This window comes from Aspergillus sclerotioniger (assembly GCF_003184525.1).
Source record: "Aspergillus sclerotioniger CBS 115572 chromosome Unknown BO94scaffold_1, whole genome shotgun sequence".
NCBI lineage: Eukaryota > Fungi > Ascomycota > Eurotiomycetes > Eurotiales > Aspergillaceae > Aspergillus > Aspergillus sclerotioniger.
In genome coordinates, this window is record NW_020290991.1 from 425260 (window position 1) to 446363 (window position 21104).

General features: G+C 52.8%; 8 protein-coding genes and 2 non-coding genes across 10 annotated transcripts; 4 read left to right on the top strand and 6 right to left on the bottom strand.

Moving 5' to 3' along the window:
• Positions 1-263: 263 nt before the first annotated feature.
• On the top strand, positions 264-2103 carry BO94DRAFT_619429 (DUF890 domain protein; the record flags this gene model as incomplete). Its single annotated transcript, XM_025616860.1, has 10 exons — positions 264-343; positions 400-447; positions 502-577; positions 630-640; positions 692-790; positions 838-911; positions 963-1095; positions 1140-1230; positions 1277-1540; positions 1591-2103. 10 exons carry the CDS (start codon positions 264-266, stop codon positions 2002-2004), a joined length of 1290 nt encoding a protein of 429 aa, XP_025473035.1. The 3' UTR covers positions 2005-2103.
• BO94DRAFT_529670 (tetratricopeptide repeat protein) lies at positions 2102-5371 on the bottom strand. The gene has a single exon (XM_025610499.1). It carries the CDS (start codon positions 5088-5090, stop codon positions 2184-2186), a length of 2907 nt encoding a protein of 968 aa, XP_025473036.1. The 5' UTR covers positions 5091-5371; the 3' UTR covers positions 2102-2183.
• Positions 5372-5635: 264 nt separating this feature from the next.
• BO94DRAFT_570615 (putative APSES transcription factor (MbpA)) lies at positions 5636-9209 on the bottom strand. Its single transcript, XM_025614830.1, has 4 exons — positions 8902-9209; positions 8405-8777; positions 6653-8348; positions 5636-6607 (listed from the first exon to the last, which is right to left on the bottom strand). The coding sequence occupies exons 2-4, from the start codon at positions 8708-8710 to the stop codon at positions 5922-5924; spliced, it is 2688 nt and encodes an 895-aa protein (XP_025473037.1). The 5' UTR covers positions 8711-8777; positions 8902-9209; the 3' UTR covers positions 5636-5921.
• A 111-nt stretch (positions 9210-9320) lies between these two features.
• Positions 9321-10389, top strand: BO94DRAFT_4542 (uncharacterized protein). Its single transcript, XM_025607599.1, has one exon. The coding sequence runs from the start codon at positions 9358-9360 to the stop codon at positions 10366-10368; it is 1011 nt and encodes a 336-aa protein (XP_025473038.1). The 5' UTR covers positions 9321-9357; the 3' UTR covers positions 10369-10389.
• Positions 10289-11468, bottom strand: BO94DRAFT_529673 (uncharacterized protein). The gene has a single exon (XM_025610500.1). The coding sequence runs from the start codon at positions 11158-11160 to the stop codon at positions 10411-10413; it is 750 nt and encodes a 249-aa protein (XP_025473039.1). The 5' UTR covers positions 11161-11468; the 3' UTR covers positions 10289-10410.
• Positions 11469-11943: 475 nt separating this feature from the next.
• rscE (putative RSC complex subunit (RSC8)) lies at positions 11944-14708 on the bottom strand. Its single transcript, XM_025610501.1, has 3 exons — positions 14415-14708; positions 13794-14284; positions 11944-13740 (listed from the first exon to the last, which is right to left on the bottom strand). The coding sequence occupies exons 1-3, from the start codon at positions 14509-14511 to the stop codon at positions 12286-12288; spliced, it is 2043 nt and encodes a 680-aa protein (XP_025473040.1). The 5' UTR covers positions 14512-14708; the 3' UTR covers positions 11944-12285.
• A 225-nt stretch (positions 14709-14933) lies between these two features.
• BO94DRAFT_453116 (glutathione S-transferase) lies at positions 14934-15488 on the bottom strand (the record flags this gene model as incomplete). Its single annotated transcript, XM_025607551.1, is given in 2 exon segments — positions 14934-15230; positions 15249-15488. Coding segments are annotated over 2 exon segments (537 nt in total), but the record flags the coding sequence as incomplete, so codon positions are not given.
• Positions 15489-16395: 907 nt separating this feature from the next.
• Positions 16396-16468, top strand: BO94DRAFT_t4. Its single transcript has one exon. It is a non-coding gene; the product is annotated as a tRNA-Cys (tRNA).
• Positions 16469-16941: 473 nt separating this feature from the next.
• BO94DRAFT_t5 lies at positions 16942-17013 on the top strand. Its single transcript has one exon. It is a non-coding gene; the product is annotated as a tRNA-Cys (tRNA).
• Positions 17014-17225: 212 nt separating this feature from the next.
• Positions 17226-19906, bottom strand: BO94DRAFT_529676 (uncharacterized protein). Its single transcript, XM_025610502.1, has one exon. It carries the CDS (start codon positions 19781-19783, stop codon positions 17372-17374), a length of 2412 nt encoding a protein of 803 aa, XP_025473042.1. The 5' UTR covers positions 19784-19906; the 3' UTR covers positions 17226-17371.
• Between the last annotated feature and the right edge of the window lie 1198 nt (positions 19907-21104).

Consider the following 21104-nt stretch of genomic DNA (forward strand, 5'->3'; position numbering starts at 1 on the left):
TGCCTTTCGGTATTCTCTTCTGGCGCAACTGCACCGCTTCATCCCAGCTCTCCTTCTCCTCCCCCCCCCTCCAAGACTCGCTCCGTCCGTGCATTGAGAGCCATCGATAGGCCCAGCGATAGCGTGTCTCTTCCGCATCGGTGGATGTTTCCGGTACGCTCCACCCGCATCCATTGGTCCTCCAACACACGCAGGCCAGATGCCCCTCCCCGTCCCTGCCAGTGGCACAAGGCACTAATCCGTTCCTCGCAATACGTAGCACGATGAGGGCCTCACGCAATATCTACAAGGATGAGGTGGACTTTACAGCCCTTGCCTTGCAGTCGCCCGACTTTGCGAAGCAGTACGTCCAAGCTGAGTGCAACCTGCGCATTTCCATCCGTCACTAAAATCCTCCAGCTTGAAATCCAACGGGCAGCTGGACTTTAGCGACCCGGACGCTGTTCGGTGGGTCTCGACTAACCTGAAGGGTATATGCAGTTGCCACTGACACGTACTCAGACAATTGACCAAGAGTCTGCTGCAACGAGACTTTGATCTGAAAGTCGAGATTCCGGAGAATAGACTCTGCCCGCCGGTACGTCTGGCTGCTGCTCGATTGCCGTTCTTGCAGCTAACAACACCTGCAGGTCCCGAACAGGTAATTAATTGCTTAATGGCCTCTGTTATTACTCCATCTCTGACAAGATAGGCTCAATTATATTCTGTGGCTGCAAGACTTGGTCGACACCACCGGCGACGAGTACCGTGATAACTATGACCCTGACCGAGAAGTCGTTGGACTCGACATGTAATCCACCCACTCCTTTCTGGTAACTCGACCTCTAAATTACCTAGTGGGACAGGATGCTGCAGCATTTACCCCCTTCTGGGATGTTCCATGCGGCCCCATTGGCGCTTCATCGCAACAGGTATGTCGCGGCCATACAGAGCACTACGTGCTCAATCGCTCACATGCGCAGACATCGATAACGATAATATCAAAACATCGAGAGAGACAGTGTCTGCAAACAAGCTCGATTCTCGGATCGAGATCATCCAAACAGACGCGAAAGATGATCTGATTTCGCTAGACACAAAGCTCAAGGTCGACAGGTACATACAACAACCCACCTCTACTTCACCACTAACCACCACAGACTCGATTTCACCATGTGCAATCCCCCATTCTACGCCACTCGCAACGAACTGATCACCTCCGCGGAGGCCAAAGAACGACCTCCATTCTCAGTAAGGTCGCCCACCACCTCTTAAAACCTCACTAACCCAACAACAGGCCTGCACTGGTGCAGAAGTCGAAATGGTCACCACCGGCGGTGAGATCGCCTTCATCACGCGCATGATCGAGGAGAGCCTGCAGCTCCGCGAACGCGTGATCTGGTACACCACCATGCTCGGCAAACTAAGCAGCGTATCTGTGCTCATCGAGACGCTCCTCGAACACAAGAACAACAACTACGCAGTCACCGAGTTCATCCAAGGAAGTAAAACTCGAAGATGGGCCATAGCCTGGTCTTGGACCGATCTCCGTCCGACAGTCGTACGCCTACCCTCATCTACCCACCCATTTAACTACTAACATCTTTTCAGACCGTAGCACGCGGCACATCTGCAATTCCGAAACACCTTCTCCCCTTCCCCTCCGAATACATCTTCATCGTACAAAGCGACTTCCTCGACGAAGTGAGCGCCAAAATTGACACAGAGCTCAGCTCCCTGCACATTCAATGGCTCTGGCGCAAGAACCTAACTACAGGAGTAGGCTTCGCAATGCAGAACGTCTGGTCCCGTCAAGCACGCAGGAAGATGCAGAACCCGGACGCAATGGCTGATAAGGCCACGATAGATGAGGCGAAGGCCGCGCTGGGATTCAAGGTGCAGATGAAGAAGGATCCGATTGACGAGAACGGAGTGAGAGTGATTATACGCTGGCTGAAGGGGAGAGATTCGGTCTTATTTGAGAGTTTCTGTGGGATGCTGAAGAGGAAAGTTGAGGGGAAGTGAAGTAGTCTATCTTACTTGCAAGATAGCCTGTATCCCTTAATAATACGTCGACTGTATACCAGAAAAAGTTCAATAAATAATCACATAAAATCTATATGCAGCTCCTGCTTACATTTCTCATAATCAACAACTAGAAAACTTTTCTCTTTTCATAAACACATGCCATATATCACATCATACTACGAACTTCCCACCTCAGCCTGCACCTCCTTCAACCGAGTCCACCCCTCACTGTCCTCCCAGAAATCCTTACCCTTGCCGAGAATACCTCTGACGGCACTTCTCGCCTTGAATCGCCAATCCTTGGCCACCAGGACAGCCTCGCCATTCGCATCAGTCTGCTGACCCTCCTTATCCATCGGTCCGTACCGCGCATATCCATCCCGGATTAGCCGTTCCGTGGCGCGGACGATCTCCATCCACTTCTTCTCGTCGCCCATCTGGAAGGCACCCTGGGTCGAGGAGGCGACGGTAGCACGCCAGGCCTTTTCATGGGCCTCGAAGGCCTTGGAGGGGCGGTCGCGGAACTGTTCGACGCGGGAGACGAGAAGCCAGAGGGGAGCAGAGTGGGTGATTAGAGGGACGATGTTGTTCTCGATGAGGGAGAGGATTTGGCCGGCGATGGTGCCGCTGCGGACGACACGCTCGGAGGTGGGGTTGTCGTCGATGTGGATGAGGAGGTCCTCGTAGTTGTAGGCGGTGACGAGGTGGTCGACGAGCATGCCGGTGATGGGGAGGTCGATGCATTTCTCGCCGTTCTTGGAACCGAGGAGCTCGATCACTCGTTTCTGGGCGGTGATGACTTCACGGAAGGGAGTGAAAGGGGGAGGGATCGAGGCGGCAACGGTGAGGACGTTGTCCCAGATGCGGGCATCGGTGTGTTTGAGTTGCGCGGCGCGCTGAAGGGCTGCGAGGGCTTCGCGCTTGCGCTTGTGAGGGTCTTCGGGGATGGGCTGCTCGCCCTCCTCGGTGACCTCGTCGGGGGAGGTTTCGGGGATGGGGGTTTCGGATTCGGCGGGCTTGGGAGAGCGCAGGATCGCGGCGGCGAGGTTGCTCCAGGCTTCGGCGTCGTTGTCCTCCAACTGCACGGTGCGGGTGAAAGAGTCGATGGCCTCGTCCCACTTTTGGAGTTCGAGCTGGACGCAGCCGAGGGCGAACCATGCGCCGTGGTTGAGGCGGTTGATGTGCAGACTCTTGCGGTAGGCGTCCTCGGCCTTGTCCAGAGCCGGGGGCTTCAGGGTGAGATAGTGACGGGCGAGAGAGCGTTGAGCACGAGCGTATCTATTGTTCGAGACTTCCCATGCACGCTCGTACATTGCTGGGTCGGTGTCGATGTCACCCATGATGCAGAACAGACGGGGGGCGTCCGCAGGAAGGGGAGAGAGTTCGGGTCCGTCGAATTTCTCATTCTCATCGTCGGGGTCTGTGCCGGTGGGTTGGTAGAGCTGTCTGCGGACGAGGAACTTGGCCTTGTCCTCGCGTTCGGTGGCGGCGTAGCAGAGAGCAGCCTCGGCCCACATCTGCAGACGCTCGTAGATGTCCAGGGCAGTCCGCAGACCTCCGAGGTTGACCCAGCGAGTTGCGAGCTCTGCCTCGAGGCTCCACCGGGTGGAGAAGCGCAGGATCCAGATGTACTCCAGACGTTCGGCAGCTGATGCGGATTCCGATTTCTCGGGTCTCGGAAGGAAAGTAGTGGGCTCTTCGACGGACGTGCCAGCTTGGGTATCGGAGGTGGCGGTGTCGGCGATGACCTGGTCAACGAGAGCCTGCATCTGCAAGACGGCTCTCTCGACCGTTCTGGCTTTGTAACCCTCGATGCGACTACGCACCAACAGGGCCTGAGTGTAGATCTGCCAGTTCGAGCTGCCACCTTCGAGGACGCGGGTAGCGTACGGCTGGGTTTCCTCACGGGTGAGGCCGTTCTCGGGGGCGGTATTTGTGATTGCGGAAGCCAGAGCGAGGAGAATAGCAGAGTCGACCGGGTCAAGTTTGGGCTGGTTGCCGGGATCAAGAGAGGCCAGGGCTGGTGAGAGGTTCGACTCGTCCTGGACGGTCACTGGCTTTCCTTGGGACTCCTGTCCGTCGGTCTTGGTGAAGGAAATGGACTCGAGGAGAGTATCATCATTGAGGTCAAGGTTCTTCGGGCCGGAGGGCTTGTCGTTCTCCGATTCCGCGGTGGCACCCGTTGCCTCTGATGTCTCATCGGCGCTCTTGGCTAGGATGACGAGCTGACTGATATCACGGTCCTGGAACTTGGTTCTCTTTCCCAGCTTACCAGTCAAAGCGAATTCGAAATTCCGCACGACGGCTGCCTGCTCGAGATCCTTTCTAGCCTTCGCATCAAAGCTGTGGTGAGTATGGATCGTAGCACGTTCAAGAAGGAATCTTCCCTTTTCCTGCGCAGTGCACTTCTCGCTCATGACAAGCTTCTCGAGCTCTTGCAGGTCGTCATAGATCACATCCTGCAATGTGCTAGTGACTTCCGACAGCATCTTCTGGTGAAGGAAGTTGACACGGACCTTTGCGGTCCTAGCCACCACCGGGCCATTTGTCAAGACATCGGCGTCAACCAGAATAGCCTTTGCCACAGCAAACAACTCCACATTCGGGGTCAGCTTGTAGGCTGCTTCACCATCCACCGAGAGATCGCGAATGACACGAGCACGAACAGCACGGAGGGTCGCCGCGTCCGGCCGAAGAGCAGCAGGAACGATGACATCTGCAGGGCTGAATTCAAGAGGAGGACCGGTGACGTTCGACTGCAAGAATGCGAACAGAGCGGCCAGACCAATGTAGAGCAATTGAGAGCGTTGTTGTTCGGAGGTCAAGCCATCCACGGGTGTTTGAGAGACTGCCTTTGCCTTTTCGGACAAGAAGGTAGTATAGGAGATTTCCCCGGCAAAGACACGGCCGAGGGCACTTTCATCCGCCGAATCGTGTCCAAAGACCGCTTTAGCGGAGGGCAGTTGGAGCAGGGGAGTGATATCCGCATCTGTCAGCCGGATGGGGTCATACTGGTCCCGCAGCGAGGATGTCTCGTCGAACAGGGTGTTCAGGGACGCGGGGTAAGGAGTGGAGGCGGCCATTTTGGTTGCACAAGAGAGTGTTCCTTACGAAAGGTATCAGAAGAAAAGGTGCTGTGTCCTCCGAGAAGATCAATTGAATCTTCGACGGGCTTCTATTTGATTCAATTAATAAGGTGGAAATAGACCCGCGTCGGTCAGCTCTGAACGGATTGACTGAGCGATTGTCTCAGGAGGACATGCTCTATGCGCCCGGGTAAGTAGATATTACCACACGAGCCTGACACCAAGAAGAGCTGTCTGAGCAGATTGATGAAGGAATGAAATGAGAGCACGGCGAACACGGCCGACCCCGCCATCCCGCTTTCTTCCTTTTTCGCACTTTTTTCTGCCGGGTTATCGATAAGCCATCGCCGGGCGGTGACTCGGCTGGCAGCCGTGGCATTATGATAGGCTTGGTAGGTCGTATCTGTACGGACATCCAGAGTACTATGGCCACGCACTTGGCTCTTCAGAAACGCACTATATGATAAGATGCTGCCAGAGCTCGGTCTCGAGCATAGTACCATATAATATAATGGTATGAAGTTAGATAATCCAGGAAAGTTGTTATTCAACTGTACAGCTAATATTTGACCGAGTATGGACCACATCCTACTAGCCGTTCAAAATCCATTATATGTGCCCTGGGGTATCTGCAAGTACAGACATCAATGCATCCAAACAACCATGCTCAACACCGCAGCCCTGTCATATAAACAATGCTCCCTTGATTTCCAAGGGCCAACCGGTAGCAACAATAAACAAGAATCGCTGTATCGCTTCAAAGCCTCGGCGAATCCACGGATTCGATCCAGACATATGTACCATGACGTTTCACATTTCGTACGAGAATCACCAGTCCTGACCGCGGTCCTTCATCAGAATCTCAATCGCCTCATCTTCCGGGACCGGGTGTTCATTGAGTTCTTTGACGCATTGCGTCAGCCCCTCGGCAGCCTCATCCACCTGTTCGGCGGTCCACCCCGTACAGGCCATGACCATGCGTCGGTAGTTCTGGCCCAAAACGACGTTTTTGGATTTGAGCCGCTCCACTTCATTCAATATGTCCTCATTGAACTTTTGGTAACACCCCATTCGTTGTTGTAGGCTTTCGGGGGCAGGCAGTGAGCGAAGGAAGGCCACCTGCTGCTCGGAAAAGCCAGACGCAGGGTCAAAGGTCTCGGGGAAGACGGCCTCAAACCCGGCAATGTCGATCCCGTGGTCTTTGTCGGCATCTCCGATTGCATAATTCTTCGATAAATCTAACGAATCTCCTTGTATCGTTTTCAGGATCACCAAAAGGTCTTCGGACGACTTCTCCAAATTCTTGTACCGTCTGCTCAGTTCCACGCGATCAGAAGCTTTGCATTTGAGCTCGTCAAGCTGCTTCTGCTCGATCTGCCGTGCTTTGGCCGATTCGCGAATCTTCGAGTGCCAGTGGTCAAATTTCTCTTGTTTCTTCGCCAGGGTAGAAGCCAACTCTCGGTCGAGACCACCCAGTGTCTCTTGTACCATCGATGTAATTTGAGCCAAGGTTGCTATAGCAGTTAGTAAGTGATGGACAGATCAGCAAGGTCACTCACAATCTAGGATCTCTTTCTTTGTCTTCGCTAGCTGGTCCATGAATGAGTCACTCCCATTTCCAGCTTGCTGCGACTGAGAATTGCCGTCAACCATATCTACCCCAACCCCGTAGTCGGCTGGCCGAAGACCCGTGTGATTCGGTATGTGAGGATCTGCCCCAACCTCTAGAAGTTGGGGCACAAGAACAGAGCGTGCGCGTCCAGCCAGATTGAGGGCAGTATCCCCTTGATCATCCCGAAGATTGACGATTTCCGAGATGAAACGGCCGAGAGTTATTACTTCCCCAGTCTGTGACAGCCCATTCTCTGTAGCACCGTTGGGGGTTTGCTGGCTCAGTGACGTACCCCCGTGGCGAACGATGAATTCCAACAAGGCTTCCAGATAGTGTTTAGCAGAGACGTGCCCCCCACCCCCAGTGGCGGCCATTACGGCGATATGATGGAGGATGGTTCGCCCACTATAATCGACCATGTCAATAGTCGGGGCCAGCACCTGTAACAAACGCGGGAAGCTCCTGTAATCAAGATTGTTCCTTGTTCCTACGGACTTTTGCAGCGCTGTTTCGCCTGCGCCGTTTAAGCGGAAGATGCTGACCCCCTTCTCGACCAGAGCATAGACAAGAGGCATACGAGCGAGCATCGCTGCCCAGTGCAGGGCATTATTCCGATATTCGTCCAATGGGATCTCCAAGTCGTCTCCACTTAATTGCATCAACGCTGGGTGGGTTGAGAAATCCCGGGTCTTTTTATCAAGGAACAGTGTCATTATGAGTTTCATTTTCTGGAATCTCTCCGGAGTGGTGGCGGGGGGCAATGGCTCAAACCCGCGCTTGTTGCCATCCACGATTGAAGCTGAGACGTCCATATCCTGGTAGAAAGAATCGTTTGGCTCTGTGGGTGTGGGTTCATGTACGGACAGGGTCGAATGCTCGTAGGGAAGCCCGAACGATTGTGTATGGTGGGACGAGGACCGGACACGCTTACGAGGAGGTTCGACTGGCTCCTCGTGGTCGAAGCTGGCACCATCATGGATTGGGTAGCGGCTATTGTTCTGGAAGTTGCTTCCGAGGCCGCTATCCGACGCCACACTATACATGCTTTGTTGGCTGTTGAAAGGAATGTGGGTCTCTTGGCTGCCCATCTGATGCGAAGGCTTCCGGATGACGCTGGATCGTCTTTGGTCAATGCCTCGGGCTGCGGGCGAGTCGAAGCGAGCTTTGCTCATGGCATTGACGGCGGTTGCGGCAGTGCGAGAAATGTTCTGGAAGAACGTGCCCTGCTGCGGCTGAGCCATGCCGCGATTATCCATTCCGCTGTAAAGTCGTTTCCTCTGCGCCGCCATCGCTTGCTCCTTCGTCGGGGTATCCAGAGAGTCCTGCGCCGAGCCAGTGGTACCGTTGGGGCCCATGTCGTATTCCAGAAGGGGTCGCAGCAGTTCTTCAACGTGGTATTCCCGGCAGAGGTCCACGCCCCTCTGGTAGTTCACCCAGGTTCCTTGATATTTACCATATCCTCCTTGAACCTTTTCATGCTCACCAGCCGCAATCTCCTTTTCCAGCGTCTTTGTCCTCCTTGCCTTGACCACGCCGGCAACTTTGAGAATCTGTGTGGCATTGAGCCAGGAATCGGTACGGCGTTTCATGACGGCGACTCCATTCACTTCCATTTCGTAAACGGAGACATTGGAGTAAACGGCCTGTACGGCAGACGAGCAAGTCAGTAAAGCTCGGCGCAGGTGTGGTAAACACTGACCCTGTAAATCTGGGGCTTGAATTCTTCATGATACATCATTGTTCCATAGCCGTTCATGTCTTCAAACCCTGCGAAGCTAGGTCGAGGGCCGGGCGGCATGCCGTTCGAGTAGCCAAAGGACATGGTGGACTGTTGCGATCCTTTCGGAGGAGGTGTAGCTCGAGGGGTGGACGATACGGACTGGGAAGCGTTGAAGGAGGTCATTTGCGATTGCGAAAAGGCCATGCCATTGGCTGAACTCATGCTGCTCTGAGAGTAGGACATGGGGAGGCCCGGGCGGGCTGCGTGGTGGTTGTTGGATGCCATTGGGGAACGGGTGAATATACTAGTGTTAGGGTGCCCGACCCCGACACCGACCTCGAGGCTGACTGCTCTGTCGAAAAGGAAAAAGTTAATAAGTCTGGATTTGCAGGGACGCAAGCCAATAGCAGGGGCAGTTCAGCAAGCCAAAAGCATCCTGGCAGAAGGAGAGAATGGAAGCATGTGGGGAACTGCACCTATCCTAGGATCTACTGCTCCGGTCTTACTGACCAGGCCAGGCGTCGGAAAGTCGCGAAAGAGAGGCGCGTGGCTAGCGCACCGACCGCGAAGGGATGAGACAGGTTCGATGAGGCCGGGAGATTTACAGCAACTCTCAAGCCACGCCGATTGGAATTGTCAGGTGACTTGTACAATATACTCCGTACTGTAGCCTTGCATAACAAGAATTGGGGGGAAGGTGGGCAAGCCTGGAGAACACACGATGAGGGAGAAGATGAAGTCGCGGGGCTTCATTATTCGTCCGGTCGCGTTCGCGGCTAGCCGTTTTCGCGTTTGCTGCCTTTTACCACATCTATTGCCTGTTTGGGATATCCGCCTCACCGCCTGCCTTGTTTGCTTCTGTTCCTCCGTCCTTATTCCGCACAGGAAAAGAAAAGGCGACATTGAACTTGATCCCAGTGCTGCCAAACACCATGTCGAGCCCCAGAATCCCTGTCGAAACATGGCGACATCTCCTCCGTGCGCTACTCCGCGAGTGCTCCTACCTCCCTGACCCTGTCGCCAGAGTCAATATGCATGCCCACACCCTCGACCGATACCGACGGTATGTCAAAAAGAAGCCGGACCTGATTCGACAGATTGCGCTGCATAAATCAGCCCTTCAGGAACTGTCTTTGCTCCGTCGAGCCAATGAGGGATACAGCAAACCGTTGGAAAAGGTTTTGCAACTTGCATATGGTCGCAGAGGGAAACGGAGACAAGATCTGATTGATAAGTTCATCACGCCATCGGACGCAGTGGACGCACTGGATCCGGCGAACGTGCAACCTCTTGTGGGACAATTCAAGGATGGGTGGAGGCCTCCCTCGCTCATGGTTGATTTGCTGAAGGCTCAACGGCATAACGCGATGATTACCCTGCTGAATGCCGGGTATCACGTCAAGGAGATTGAGCCAGTCATCCCCAACGAGAATGTCTGGGGGAGGCCGCTCGCTCAATCTCGTCGAATTAATATCAGGAGGGAATGGTACGTCAAGGCGCGATCAAATATGTTTCCGCCGCTGCCTGATGCAGAGCTCGATACGTTAGACGGCCTAATATCCGGGGCCACTCCGTGGACGCCGCCCAAACGAAGAAAAGCAGTCGGTACCGCCCCATTTCGCAATATCAATGTTGCTTTGTTTTTGATAAAGGGGCCGTCGAAGGGAGATACTTTCGAAAAATATGTGGACGGGCGACCTCATAACATCACGCGACGATTCATGACGAGGCTCTGGAAGCGCGTGTCTTGTCTAGTCCCTCGCGTGAACTGGAATTCAGTAACCAAAAGGCCTACGTTTTCCTGGGATGTGATTCACACCAATCCCCAACTGGCCCTCTCTACGGACGAGGAAAATGCGTGGCAAATCTTTGATGGCATCGATGACCAGGGGAAAAAGATCAAAGAGGTTGAACCTCGGAATGAGCCTCAACAGTCAGACTAGTACAATAGCAAGATAATACATTCCCAAGCACTCCGGCGGCGATTACCGGAACTGCAGCCGCCCATACTTGTCAATCCAAGGTCTCTCGTGCGGACCACACCAAAGCTTCCCATTAGCCGGATTGTCGCGCTCAAAGCCATTGGGCCAGATCTTCTCCATCTCCAGTCGGAATTCATTCTTCGGCTTGCCATCCCTAACCCTCAACTTTTCAAAAAACACATACGCCGCATAGAAAATGACCCCGGAGCTGCCGGTGGTAGGCCCCTTGTACGACAAGAAATCCGCCATCGACTTGGAACTCAACCGCTTGGCGGTCTGGGGGAATGCTGCCTTGGCCATATCTCGCAAGAAGCCGGCCTGGGTAACCCCGGGTTTGCGAAGATGCGCCTTCATCTTTTTTCTCACAACATCACATGTCTCGAAGATTGGTACCTTCATATCCTCGTCCCCGTCCAGGTGGATTGCTGATAGATCAAACCCGGATGCCGGTGCCGGATTCTTCTTTGTTTTCTTGGTCGGTACTGCTGATGTCATAGTTGATGCCGGTTCTGGTACTGGTGCTGGTGCTCGTGCTGGTGCTTCTACCGGTACTTCTGCTGATTGAACTCCCGGTACTGTAGCAGGCTGCACCTCCGTCAAGGGCATCACCCCTCCCCTCCTATCCTGAAAGAACTTGACCGCATTCCTATACGTAGCCGATCTAGCTCCCTTATCTGTTCCCTCTTGATTCAAAAACTCCGAATACGACCGCGGCGACACGTCAATAGCACGTTGAAACTCTGCGGCGCTCATCTCTCCAGATGCGACGAAGTCGCGTATTTCCTTTCAAACCTCATCACAGGTTTTCTTCGTAGACGAAGTCGGAGCCACTGCTGGTACTGCTGCAACAACTGCAGTATGATTCTCCTTATCAGACCCGACAGTTGCTATTTCAGGGTCCACCTCAGTGGACTTTCTCTTCCGAGGAGGCATTGTAGCTTGTCGTTTGTAGGTTGGATAATTAAATGGGATATACTTCAAAAGCAAATTAAAATTAAAGGCATAAAGTGGTGAATTGAGAAACGAGATTCGTTGGTTGATTGTTAGTTGTTGTGGGAAAACAGCACACGCGCAGACGCGTCTAGATTTATAAAAGCACTGCGTCATACCCCGGCGCGGGTGGAGCGACATGTCTTGTTTGGTGGATAGGATCGACATTCGTCGAGCCATCATATTGAGGTGTCAGGCCATTATTGTGGGTTGTTTGGGACTCGTCCTGTGTATGTGTATGTTTTTGACTATATGGGGATCTGCGAATGTAGCTGTGTGGTTGGGGGGTATTAAATGGATCATGATTGCTTCGCGTACTCGAGTATTCATGATACTCTATAGTACTCTAGAACAAAGGTCGTCTTTGAGGTAAATTGTACTGTGTAGCTGCCAATTGTCAAGTCATGCCATGTCATTGGAAGATAGCCTTAGCAGAGAAGGAGCCTGGGTCCTTTCTCATCTCTCTTGGGCATATCGCGTACAATGTACCAGGGCTTTTCGATCTTGGGAATTTGGTTTATAGATAAGTAGTAGTCAATATAAGAAAGGTGTTGATCTTATGGCTATGTTAAAGAGACATTTATTCAGGCATGCAACCAAACCGAAAAACTAACGAAATTCACAGGCACGCATAGCTCGGAACTCCAAAACATTTGCGCCTTTTCCTACCTAGCTGACTGTAGATTGAAGAGAAAATAAAATCAGGCCATAGTGCATCCGTCATCCATCACATCACCAAGCGGTCTACCTCCCGTCCTGTTAGCCTCCGGCCGGCCCTATGATATTGTACAATACAATGGATATTATGAAAGCATCCCACTCGGCTCCTTGTCCGGTCGTTAAAAGTTATACGATTTCTCCAATTGTCGAAAGCATGTCGTTCATACATTACAGGTCCAACATCTTGTAGTCGGCCCCTGTGTCTGCGCTCAGAGGCTGCACGCCTCTCACATCTCCTCCCGCCGGTTGAAAGTTGTAGCGGTTTCCAATCCCAGCCGTGGCGGCATCTGCGAGCAGAGCGTTGGTCTCCTCGCCCGGTCCCCTCAAGCTGACAGCTTGCAAGGTGTCCTGGACCTCCTTGACCCGCTTCTTGAAGGACATCCGGTCGAGGAAGAGCTGCTGGCGAGCAAGCTCGAGTTCCCGGCGCTCGGCCTCAATGATCTCCTCCATCTCGTTGAACTGCTGCAACTTGATTTCGAACTTCTGAAGGGTGACGTTGACGGCGGCGGAGACCAGGCGAGTCATCTCCCGCTCTTCGTGGGAAGCCAGAGCTCCAGCACGCGCCGCGGAGGCGGCAAGGGCCACGGTAGGAAGAGAGGCCTTGGATTTATCCGAGCCAGCAACCTCGAGGGATTGCTCGGTGGCGTCGTCACGAGCAATATCCACATCCATGGAATCTTCCGCCTTGACTGCCGTACCCTCCTTCTCCTTGCCCTTATCTTGCGCACCGGAGCCCTTCTCCAGCTGCTTCCTCAGTTCTTTGCGGATCTCCTCGACGGAGCGACCGGCAGCGGCGGCAGCCACAGCCGGCTCGGCCATCTGTGCCAGGAAAGCAACCACCGACAGAACGGGGTTCTCAGTCTGGCTGATTGGCTCACGGCCATTCGCTGCCCGCATCTCGGGCATATCGTCAAGGTACTTGTCTTCGATCTCCAGCTGCAAGAACTTCATCACACACTCCTCCTTGGTCCGAGACCCGACATGGGTGGAGATCTGTTCCCAGTTGTCGTCAAAGTTCTCCAATCCCTCCAGCAGCAGAACGAGCTCCGAATCCGACCACGGGGCCTCTTTGTCGGGGGCGATCGTGTATGGGCTTTCTTCGAGCTTGACAAAGTCTGAAGCACTGTGGCTGGACGGCATCCGGCCCTGCAGGAAGCAGTTGGGGCAGAGGTCGTATTTGGTGTCCGGTGCGGCCGGGTTGGCGGTGGCCGGTGTTGCCTTGGCGTAGTGGAATCTGAGGCGCGTGCAATCGATGCCGCAAGAGAAGCAATGGAACTTCTTTCTCGGCTCCTTGGAAGCGCTCTCCATTGCCTTGGTCGCATCTCCGGCCGTACCGTTTGCTGTTCCTTCGCCGTTGGTCTGCTTCTCTTTGTCGTCGGCGGCAGGGGTGATCTCCTTGCCCTTGTCGTCGTAAACATTGCGACGGATTTCGAGGTTCAGGTCGGCCTTGGTAGCTGGTGTGGCTGACGCTGCGCGATCTGTAGCTGGCAAGGGCTTTCCGGGCTTGACGAAATGGTTGGGCCCAGGCTGGAAGGGCTGAAGTCCTCTCGGGGTATCGGCGACTACTCGGAAGTGACCAGTGAAAGGAGGGCCAATGTTTGACGGACGCGTTTGGGGATCCACCTTGATTGAACATCAGTATCTTGACCTTGGAGAGCATCGGACTATATACATACCTGGTAGTTGATCAGGCCCCATTGCTCCAGGAAAGAGTGCACCCGCATAATCGCACACACATCTCCGGCAAGGTTGCGGCGGCAAGCAGTGACCGTGAGGTACTCGATAGGGTTCAACCGATAAGTGTTGATCATGAAATCGCGGTAGTCTTTGTAGACGGCGGGTGTCTTGCTGCGGTTTCTGCCGTTGAAGAACTCTGCCAACGCTTTCTTCTCGATGGGGTGAATGAGATGCATGTCGAACCAGGTGGAGTAGCTGGGGAGGATGATGGCGTGGGTTTGCGAAACGAGATGCGAGCGTGCAGAGGCTTCGACGGATGCCTTGGCCTGCGCCGGTTGCTCTTCCGCCGCACCTTCAGCGCCGGACTGTGCAGCAACGTCGGCAAGGTCGTCTCCTCCGTCGGTTTCCTTCTTTGTCTCCGTCTCCGTGCCGCCCATCTCTTCATCCTCGGGTTCGCCATCGTTGTGAGGCTTTGGTGAGCCGGGGGCATCTAGCAGAACATTAGTCCTCGAAACAGTCTCGTTTTTCTGCTCAAAAGATCCCTGGTGCGGTTGCGACCCTGGGTGTCGTGATTGCGAGTGTAGGCAGGTTCCCCTTGGGGGCGGAGAGAGCAGACGCACCGGAAGTAGAGATCACATCACCTGGGGCATCTTGGGTCAAGTTAAGCGCGTGGGCATCCTCCGCGGCGCCACCAGGCATGATAGAGTTGTCCTCCATCCTGTCGGCTAGTAGTCGATGGGAGCTGAGGTCGCGATGGCAGCGAACAAGGGACCTTGACTCTGCTCGGGGGTAAAGGTAGACAGGGCGCAGACGCAGCCCTCAATCGGTTGAGGTGGAGGAGGAAGAAACAGTCGGGATATCCAAGATGAATGGGGTGGATGACTCCACCGGACAGCGACGAGACGTGATGAGGGTGGGTTGCAGAGCAACTGTCGCGACTCGGACCGACGCTCCAAAAACTCGCGCCAAGCCTCTCAGGCGCGCTAGCCGCGTTAGGTCTAGCCATTATCGGTTTACTCCCCATCATCTCCACTTCAACAAATACTCCGTAGTTAGAGATCATATTCAATGCTACTTTATATACTATTAGGAACACGAGAAGTCCCCAATAATTATGTACTCGCATGGAGAACCACACACTAACGCAGTTGGTTTGCAAGTGCATTTTCCTTGTCCTTGCTAATCTTCACCATGGCGGGCCTCTCCCTCATCCTTTCCAGCCACGAGTTGAGATTCGGAAACTCTTTCTCCAAATCAATTTCATTATCAGCGACGTGTCCAAATACATTATAACATGGCAGAAATGAGGCATCTGCATAGCTAAACCGCCTATCAGCCAGGTATTCGCGGTCTCTGGGCACATTGTTCAATATTTCTGACATCCGGAGAACCTCATTCTTGTATCTTTCCTTTGCGCTTGGGATATTTTTCGGGTGCTATGACTGAAATCAAACAGCTTGGCCAAAGTATGGGCCCTGTTTACTGACTTGGGGGTGGATCCACTGTTTGGCATGGAAGTATTCGGGATTGCCGGCCTGAAAGTTGATCTTGTTGTCCTTGTCATATGTTTCGACGAGATATTCGACGATCGCGCCTGATTTCCACAAAATGATTCCAGTGTTGGTGTCTTCGATGGCGGGCAGGCGGCCGTTGGGGTTGATCAGGACGAAAGGCTCTTTCTTGACTTCCGTAGACGGGACATAGGTGGTCTTTTAGGGGACATTGAGCTCTTCGAGAATCATGGCCACCTTCCGGGGTTGGGCCCGAGGGTATGGCCGTAGAGGGTGACGGGCTTGAGAGACATTCTGATATATTTTATCGTACTATAGTTTGATTATCAGGAGAGTGGCAACCATGGCCAGAGGGACGCGAATCAGATATCTAATGGGTTACGGCCATCTTGAGTACATGGACAGACTTTTCATAATGAGCACTTGCCCATACTTTAGCTTGGACTGTATTTTAGTGACATGGTGCCCATCGGGGTTTGGGTATGCCGTGGTATGGCGGGCTGACAAATTCAATATCCCGATGCATACCAGGTACAATCTCGGAGTTTATGGCTGCTATATACTAACAGTGCAATTCACTTGTTGTCGTCTGTTTTCAATATGAGGTTTGTTTTGTAATATCCCCACTTCACTGTTCAGCCTTGTTAGTGGCTATTAACTGATATTGGAGGCTTTGGCGTGTTTCCATGTCCCCCGGTGGTGCTCTGGAATGCGGCAGCAATCTAATTCACGATGCTATTCCTCTGTGGAATGCTCGGAGTGTATTAGGTGAATAGTAACCAACCTGTCTGTCATCATAGTGAATAATTACCGAGAACCCCCCCTGGACATCGTACACCTCAAGAGGAACTGAACAAAATATATATCCCCCGAGACAAGAACCCCGGCCATTGAACAGCACTACTGGTACAGCACAAAACAGGAAGACAAACGGGTACTCCACTATATCTAACCAAGAAAAATGAATAGATATAATAAAACATACAATCAGCAAGCAATGCCAACCAGAGCAGATGAATAATCCTCCCTCAGTAACATGTTTGGCATGCAGCCCTATAGAGCGTCAACTCATAAATTTCCCAAGCAAGAGGGGTCGATAGCTCAGTGGTACGAGCGAGAGATTGCAGATCTTTAGGTCGCGTGTTCGATCCACGCTCGGCCCTTGCTTTTTTCCTCCTTCATTTTTTGTTCGGATGGTGGAGTGTACTTGATTCCGAGCTCGAGTTGGCATTTTCCTTTCATTTAGCTTGTGCCTTTTCTTTCCTTCCTTCTAACCCCCGCCCAAAATAAACTGCTTACACTAAACCGTGCCTAATCGCGTTGAATAGCCCATTGTTCGGGGAAGTCGGGAGAGGCGTCAGTCCACCCCAACAGATAGTTACTTGTACTCTATATCTAAGTCGTCAACATCAACCAAGGGTTAGGGTTACAGATCAGTCCGCTGAGAAAACAGAATGACCGAGCCCAGCCCACTAGTAGATTACTTCCAGAATCGAGGTTCAGGAAAACATGGATATGGACACCGAAACCAACAGAAACTTAGATCACCTCGTATTGACATTTCTACATGAATTGCTCGCGCTTAAACGCTTACCATGTTGATGTAGCAATAGAATTTGCAGCATTGACAAGCAAAGGGTCGGTAGCTCAGGGGTAGAGCGTGGGACTGCAGATCTTAAGGTCACGCGTTCAAATCGCGTTCGACCCTTTCCTTTTTGCGTTTTTGCCAGTGCCACCTGGTTCTGGTAGCCTGCATGTTTTTATTATCTTTGTGGTTGTCTTTGTTCCCTGGGAATGGAAGGTGCTATCGAGACGCAGCTTTTGTAATTGTGGTGGCCGATGATGTGTACTGCGTAGATCCAAGGGCTGGGATAAGTACTCCCAAACAGAAGACCTTATACATTTAGTCGTAGCGTAGTATGTGATTGTAGATGGTCTATGCCATGCGAACAGGTATCTAACAAAAGTTCCAAGCAGGTATCCCGAGAGACAATATATACAAGAATCTATATGCGGTAGATGGAACCAATATATCCTCATTCTGCACCCGAGGGGCCGTGCCGTATTCAGTCTGATGAATCAGCTGGGCTCATTGGGTGGGAATACAAGGGCATTCCCCCTTCATCGTCATCTTCCTCCTCCTCTGAGACTGTTCGTTCGTGTGGACTGGGTAAATTGTCATCCGAGCTGAAAGATATATCGTCCTCTGGCGCCGTTTGGGCCGCTTTTTGAAGGCGAGCACTTCGTCTCATGGGTCTAACCGTTTCGTTGGGTTTGGAAGGAGTTGAGAATGCACTTGAGCCCGTGTCTTGGGTTCTTATGCGTGGTGTATGCTTTGGGTCTGAATGGCCCTTCTCGAGCTCGTAGATTAGACGAGACGCAAGCTCAGACACCGGACTTTCCTCTGGCGTCGCCTCCTTTTCTGGAGTTTCTTCGGCTTCATACTTTGCTGGTGATGGCTCGTCCAGCGCCATCTCCTGGTAGTGTTCCTCCTCTCCCCCCTCCTCATCGCTATCGTCATCGTCATCGTCATCGCCGTCGTCCTCTCCTTCGTCTCCGCCTGTTGCATCGTTGTTTTCACTCTCTTCGATGTCAGATTTCGCTGGTGTTGGCTCATCAACTGCCATTTCTTCGTAGTCCTCATAGTTTTCCTCCACGCCATTTCTTTCATCGTCGTCTCCCTCATCATCTTCCTCACCGCCATCCTCGTTGTTTTCGTAATCAGAGCCCTCATCGCCCTCTTCTTGCACGAGACCGGCTGTCGGCCTTGGAGACAGATGCTTAAGAATCGGCGCTGATGACGGCTGTTCATCTGTCTGTTGGTCGACACGGCGCCGCTTTCGTCGGTTCTCCGAAAGCTCATCGTGAAGGTCTACTATGTCATGTCCATATTCCTCCCACTCGTTGCGATAAAATGTCCTGTCGCGCCAATCAACCAAGTCTGCTGTCGTCTTGCGCTCCCCGACTGGTTTCCGCCGGTGAGTACCACGCGCTTGATCTTCCTCGATTTGCGCTTCAAGAGATTGCGGTGGCTGTCCAATGAGCTTCCATAAATCCACTTCCTCAAGGCGACTCATCTGTTCGTCCACGTGTTCCGCATGGTCATCTTCGGGATCCGTTGGTTTCTCTTCACCCGGAGATGACAAAGGAGAAGAGGGCAAGGACTCGGCCGGTGAGGGCGGCTCGGACTCGGCGTCACTGGCGTCTGCATCTTCGGAATCTGTGGCACGACCTACACGGCTTGCTGATCTCCCTTGTGAGATGCTTCTTTCACCAGACTCGAACTCAAAAGGCACCTGCGCGGATAAGATATCTTCGACGTCACTATGCTCCATATGCACTGCCTTCCACCCCTTTCGGTGGCGAGAATCTTCAACCCGTAGGCTGCATCTTCGCGCCAGCCCGACCCAGAAGTCGGAGCTGTCCCGTTGCATGTTGAGCACGTTCACAGCGGTCTGAACATCGCGAGACCTCACCACGTTCGCCTTTTCATTGCCAGTCTGTCGCATATTCCGCCGTCTGGACATGGCGAAGAAGAGAGTCGACTGCACCAGGCGGCGTGTCAAACTGACGGTCAGGGCGTAAAAGTCTGCAAAGGCATCCGCAGTCATAGATGGGGTCTCACCCGCAAAGGCTACATTGACCCAATTGTCTTCCAGCCTTGCACCCCCGAAATTCATGAAGAAGCGTTCCGACAGCCGAATCCATTTCTTCATGTTCAGAAGATCAGCTGTTAGATGTGCGCTTGAGTTGGCACCAGGATCCGCACCCTGGGTTTTGATCTCCTGCCCAAGCTCTTCAGCCGCTTTGCGATCAATGATCCATAAGTCATGGTGCTTTTGTTTCCCGGCGACATCCTCTGCCAGCTGCTCCTCCAATGCAACCAGCTCAGCGTACTGATCGAGCGCATCGCAACATTCACCGCTGATCTCGGCTGCCGCGGGGACATCACCCAAGATGACCGTTCTTGTATGGCGATCCTTTAGGTGCTGCTTTTCCAGGCCCGTATGGAGCAGTTTCAAGTGCTCCTGAACTTCGAGCTCAGATTTTGAGCCGAGATGGCGTGAGATTTCCTTGATCCCATCTTTGCCTTTTCTATCCAATACAGAATATAGCACTTCCTTCTCCTTCGGAGTCCATGTCACGATCCCGTTTTGCGTGACTCTGTAGTTCTCCCCACCAATGGTCGCAGGAACAGGCGCATGATCTTCGACGGTCCTCACAAGCACGTCGGAATATGCTTCCACGGATGACCTCGGTAGCGATGATTGAAGATCCTCTAGCGCCTGGGCTCGTGTGCCCCTCGTCGATCGGCGCGTCACCGAGGTTTGTGCGGGTGGATTGTTCGTTGAGGACGAAGTGGGACCGTATGATGGAGGGGCCGGTAAGGGGGCGCTGGTCTGCGATTGTTGAATCTCGAGCTTGAAATCCGAGGCGTCGTCGTCTTCTTCGTATTCATATGGAATTGGGCTGCTCATGATCAAAGGAGAGGGCCAAGAGGCAAGCGCACCAAAGGCATGGGATTGGGGAAGACGACGAAATCATTCCCCCTTCTCTCTCACACCCCGAATGATCAGGAGAGCATTGCGACACTGTCGATGACAGGGCCGAAAAGTTGACTGATCAATTCTCGCCGTGGAATCGGGAAAGTTTTCGATAAGACGCGCAGTTTGCACTGTTTGCTCTCCCCACCGGATCCATTCCGCGACGCCGCGTGCCGCGTGCCGCGGAGTTTCTTGTAGCCTTTATGCAGCCACACAATGGCGTCAGTTTGAATATACTCTTCTCGCGTTCGCTTGTTGAAAGTTAGTCTAGCAGATTATTTTCATCCCGATCTAATACTGAATTGCGCTTCTGCTGTACAACTGCTTCCATACATTCGGCTTAGCAACGACAGCGCCATTGGACCGATTGTCACGTCTGCCCGGGTAATATCCTGAGGAGACGCGGGGAGGTCAAAGTGAGTCTGTGGATGATCGTTTGCTACGTCTCGTTGTAGAATGCTTGCTGGTCAGCTGATCAGACACGTGGTACACGCCATTTGCTTTCCCCTCTCTTTCCCTCTCTTCCCCTCATCACCCTTCCACTGCATCTTGTGTATTCTAGCAATCATCAAGCATTGTTGCCACCATCTTCTTTCAACAGATCAGATCTCAGAGCTCTCTTCCTAAGCGGCACGTTTATTATGCCATGCACTTAGGCACATTATAGATGATCTAGGGATGGGTCGCATGCAGCACCGGCGACCCTTACTGTCTCGTGATATACTAATGACATATGAGGAAATTGATCGCGGTGTAGTCCAAATTGGCCCGTTTCTTTAGCAAATTGACAATGCTATACTAGTTTTAACTCTATACGAGAATGCTCCACTCAAATTATGGAGACGTCAGGAAATGGCAGCAAGCGGTCCGCAGCCCGAAACCCGATGCCATTTCAACGTTCAAAGAGCCTGCCTATTAGATATCATACTGTGAGGCTGCAGTCGATTTAGTTCCAAACATCGGCACCGCATTACGCTGGCAGATCATGACAACCATCAAGATACAATGGATCCACCGTCAAATCAGCCTCGGCCAACTCACCCCGCACCAACGTGCAGTAGCTAGTTTGGGATTGTTCTGATCAACACGGCCCTTCCGTCCTATGGGAACCCGCATATCCCTTCATAAATCCCACTCTGCTCCGCATTGCCATGATAAGTAAACTTTAGTCGTGGCTAGTTCTACTCGGTCCTATCTCTACATTTGGGGTAGTTCTGTCTCGGGAATACTCCGGTAATGCAGCGGACTCTAATAT

Bases quoted from the DNA above. Each gene is read 5' to 3' on its own strand.
- BO94DRAFT_529670 (XM_025610499.1), bottom strand. From the start codon at position 5,090: ATGGCCGCCTCCACTCCTTACCCCGCGTCCCTGAACACCCTGTTCGAC.
- BO94DRAFT_570615 (XM_025614830.1), bottom strand. From the start codon at position 8,710: ATGGCATCCAACAACCACCACGCAGCCCGCCCGGGCCTCCCCATGTCC. The intron at 8,349-8,404 runs GTCAGTGTTTAC...TCTGCCGTACAG, and splicing joins TCAAGCCCCAGATTTACAGG to GCCGTTTACTCCAATGTCTC. The intron at 6,608-6,652 runs GTGAGTGACCTT...TAACTGCTATAG, and splicing joins AAAGAAAGAGATCCTAGATT to CAACCTTGGCTCAAATTACA.
- BO94DRAFT_4542 (XM_025607599.1), top strand. From the start codon at position 9,358: ATGTCGAGCCCCAGAATCCCTGTCGAAACATGGCGACATCTCCTCCGT.
- BO94DRAFT_529673 (XM_025610500.1), bottom strand. From the start codon at position 11,160: ATGAGCGCCGCAGAGTTTCAACGTGCTATTGACGTGTCGCCGCGGTCG.
- rscE (XM_025610501.1), bottom strand. From the start codon at position 14,511: ATGGAGGACAACTCTATCATGCCTGGTGGCGCCGCGGAGGATGCCCAC. The intron at 14,285-14,414 runs GTGCGTCTGCTC...ATGTTCTGCTAG, and splicing joins TGATGTGATCTCTACTTCCG to ATGCCCCCGGCTCACCAAAG. The intron at 13,741-13,793 runs GTATGTATATAG...TGTTCAATCAAG, and splicing joins GGGGCCTGATCAACTACCAG to GTGGATCCCCAAACGCGTCC.
- BO94DRAFT_529676 (XM_025610502.1), bottom strand. From the start codon at position 19,783: ATGAGCAGCCCAATTCCATATGAATACGAAGAAGACGACGACGCCTCG.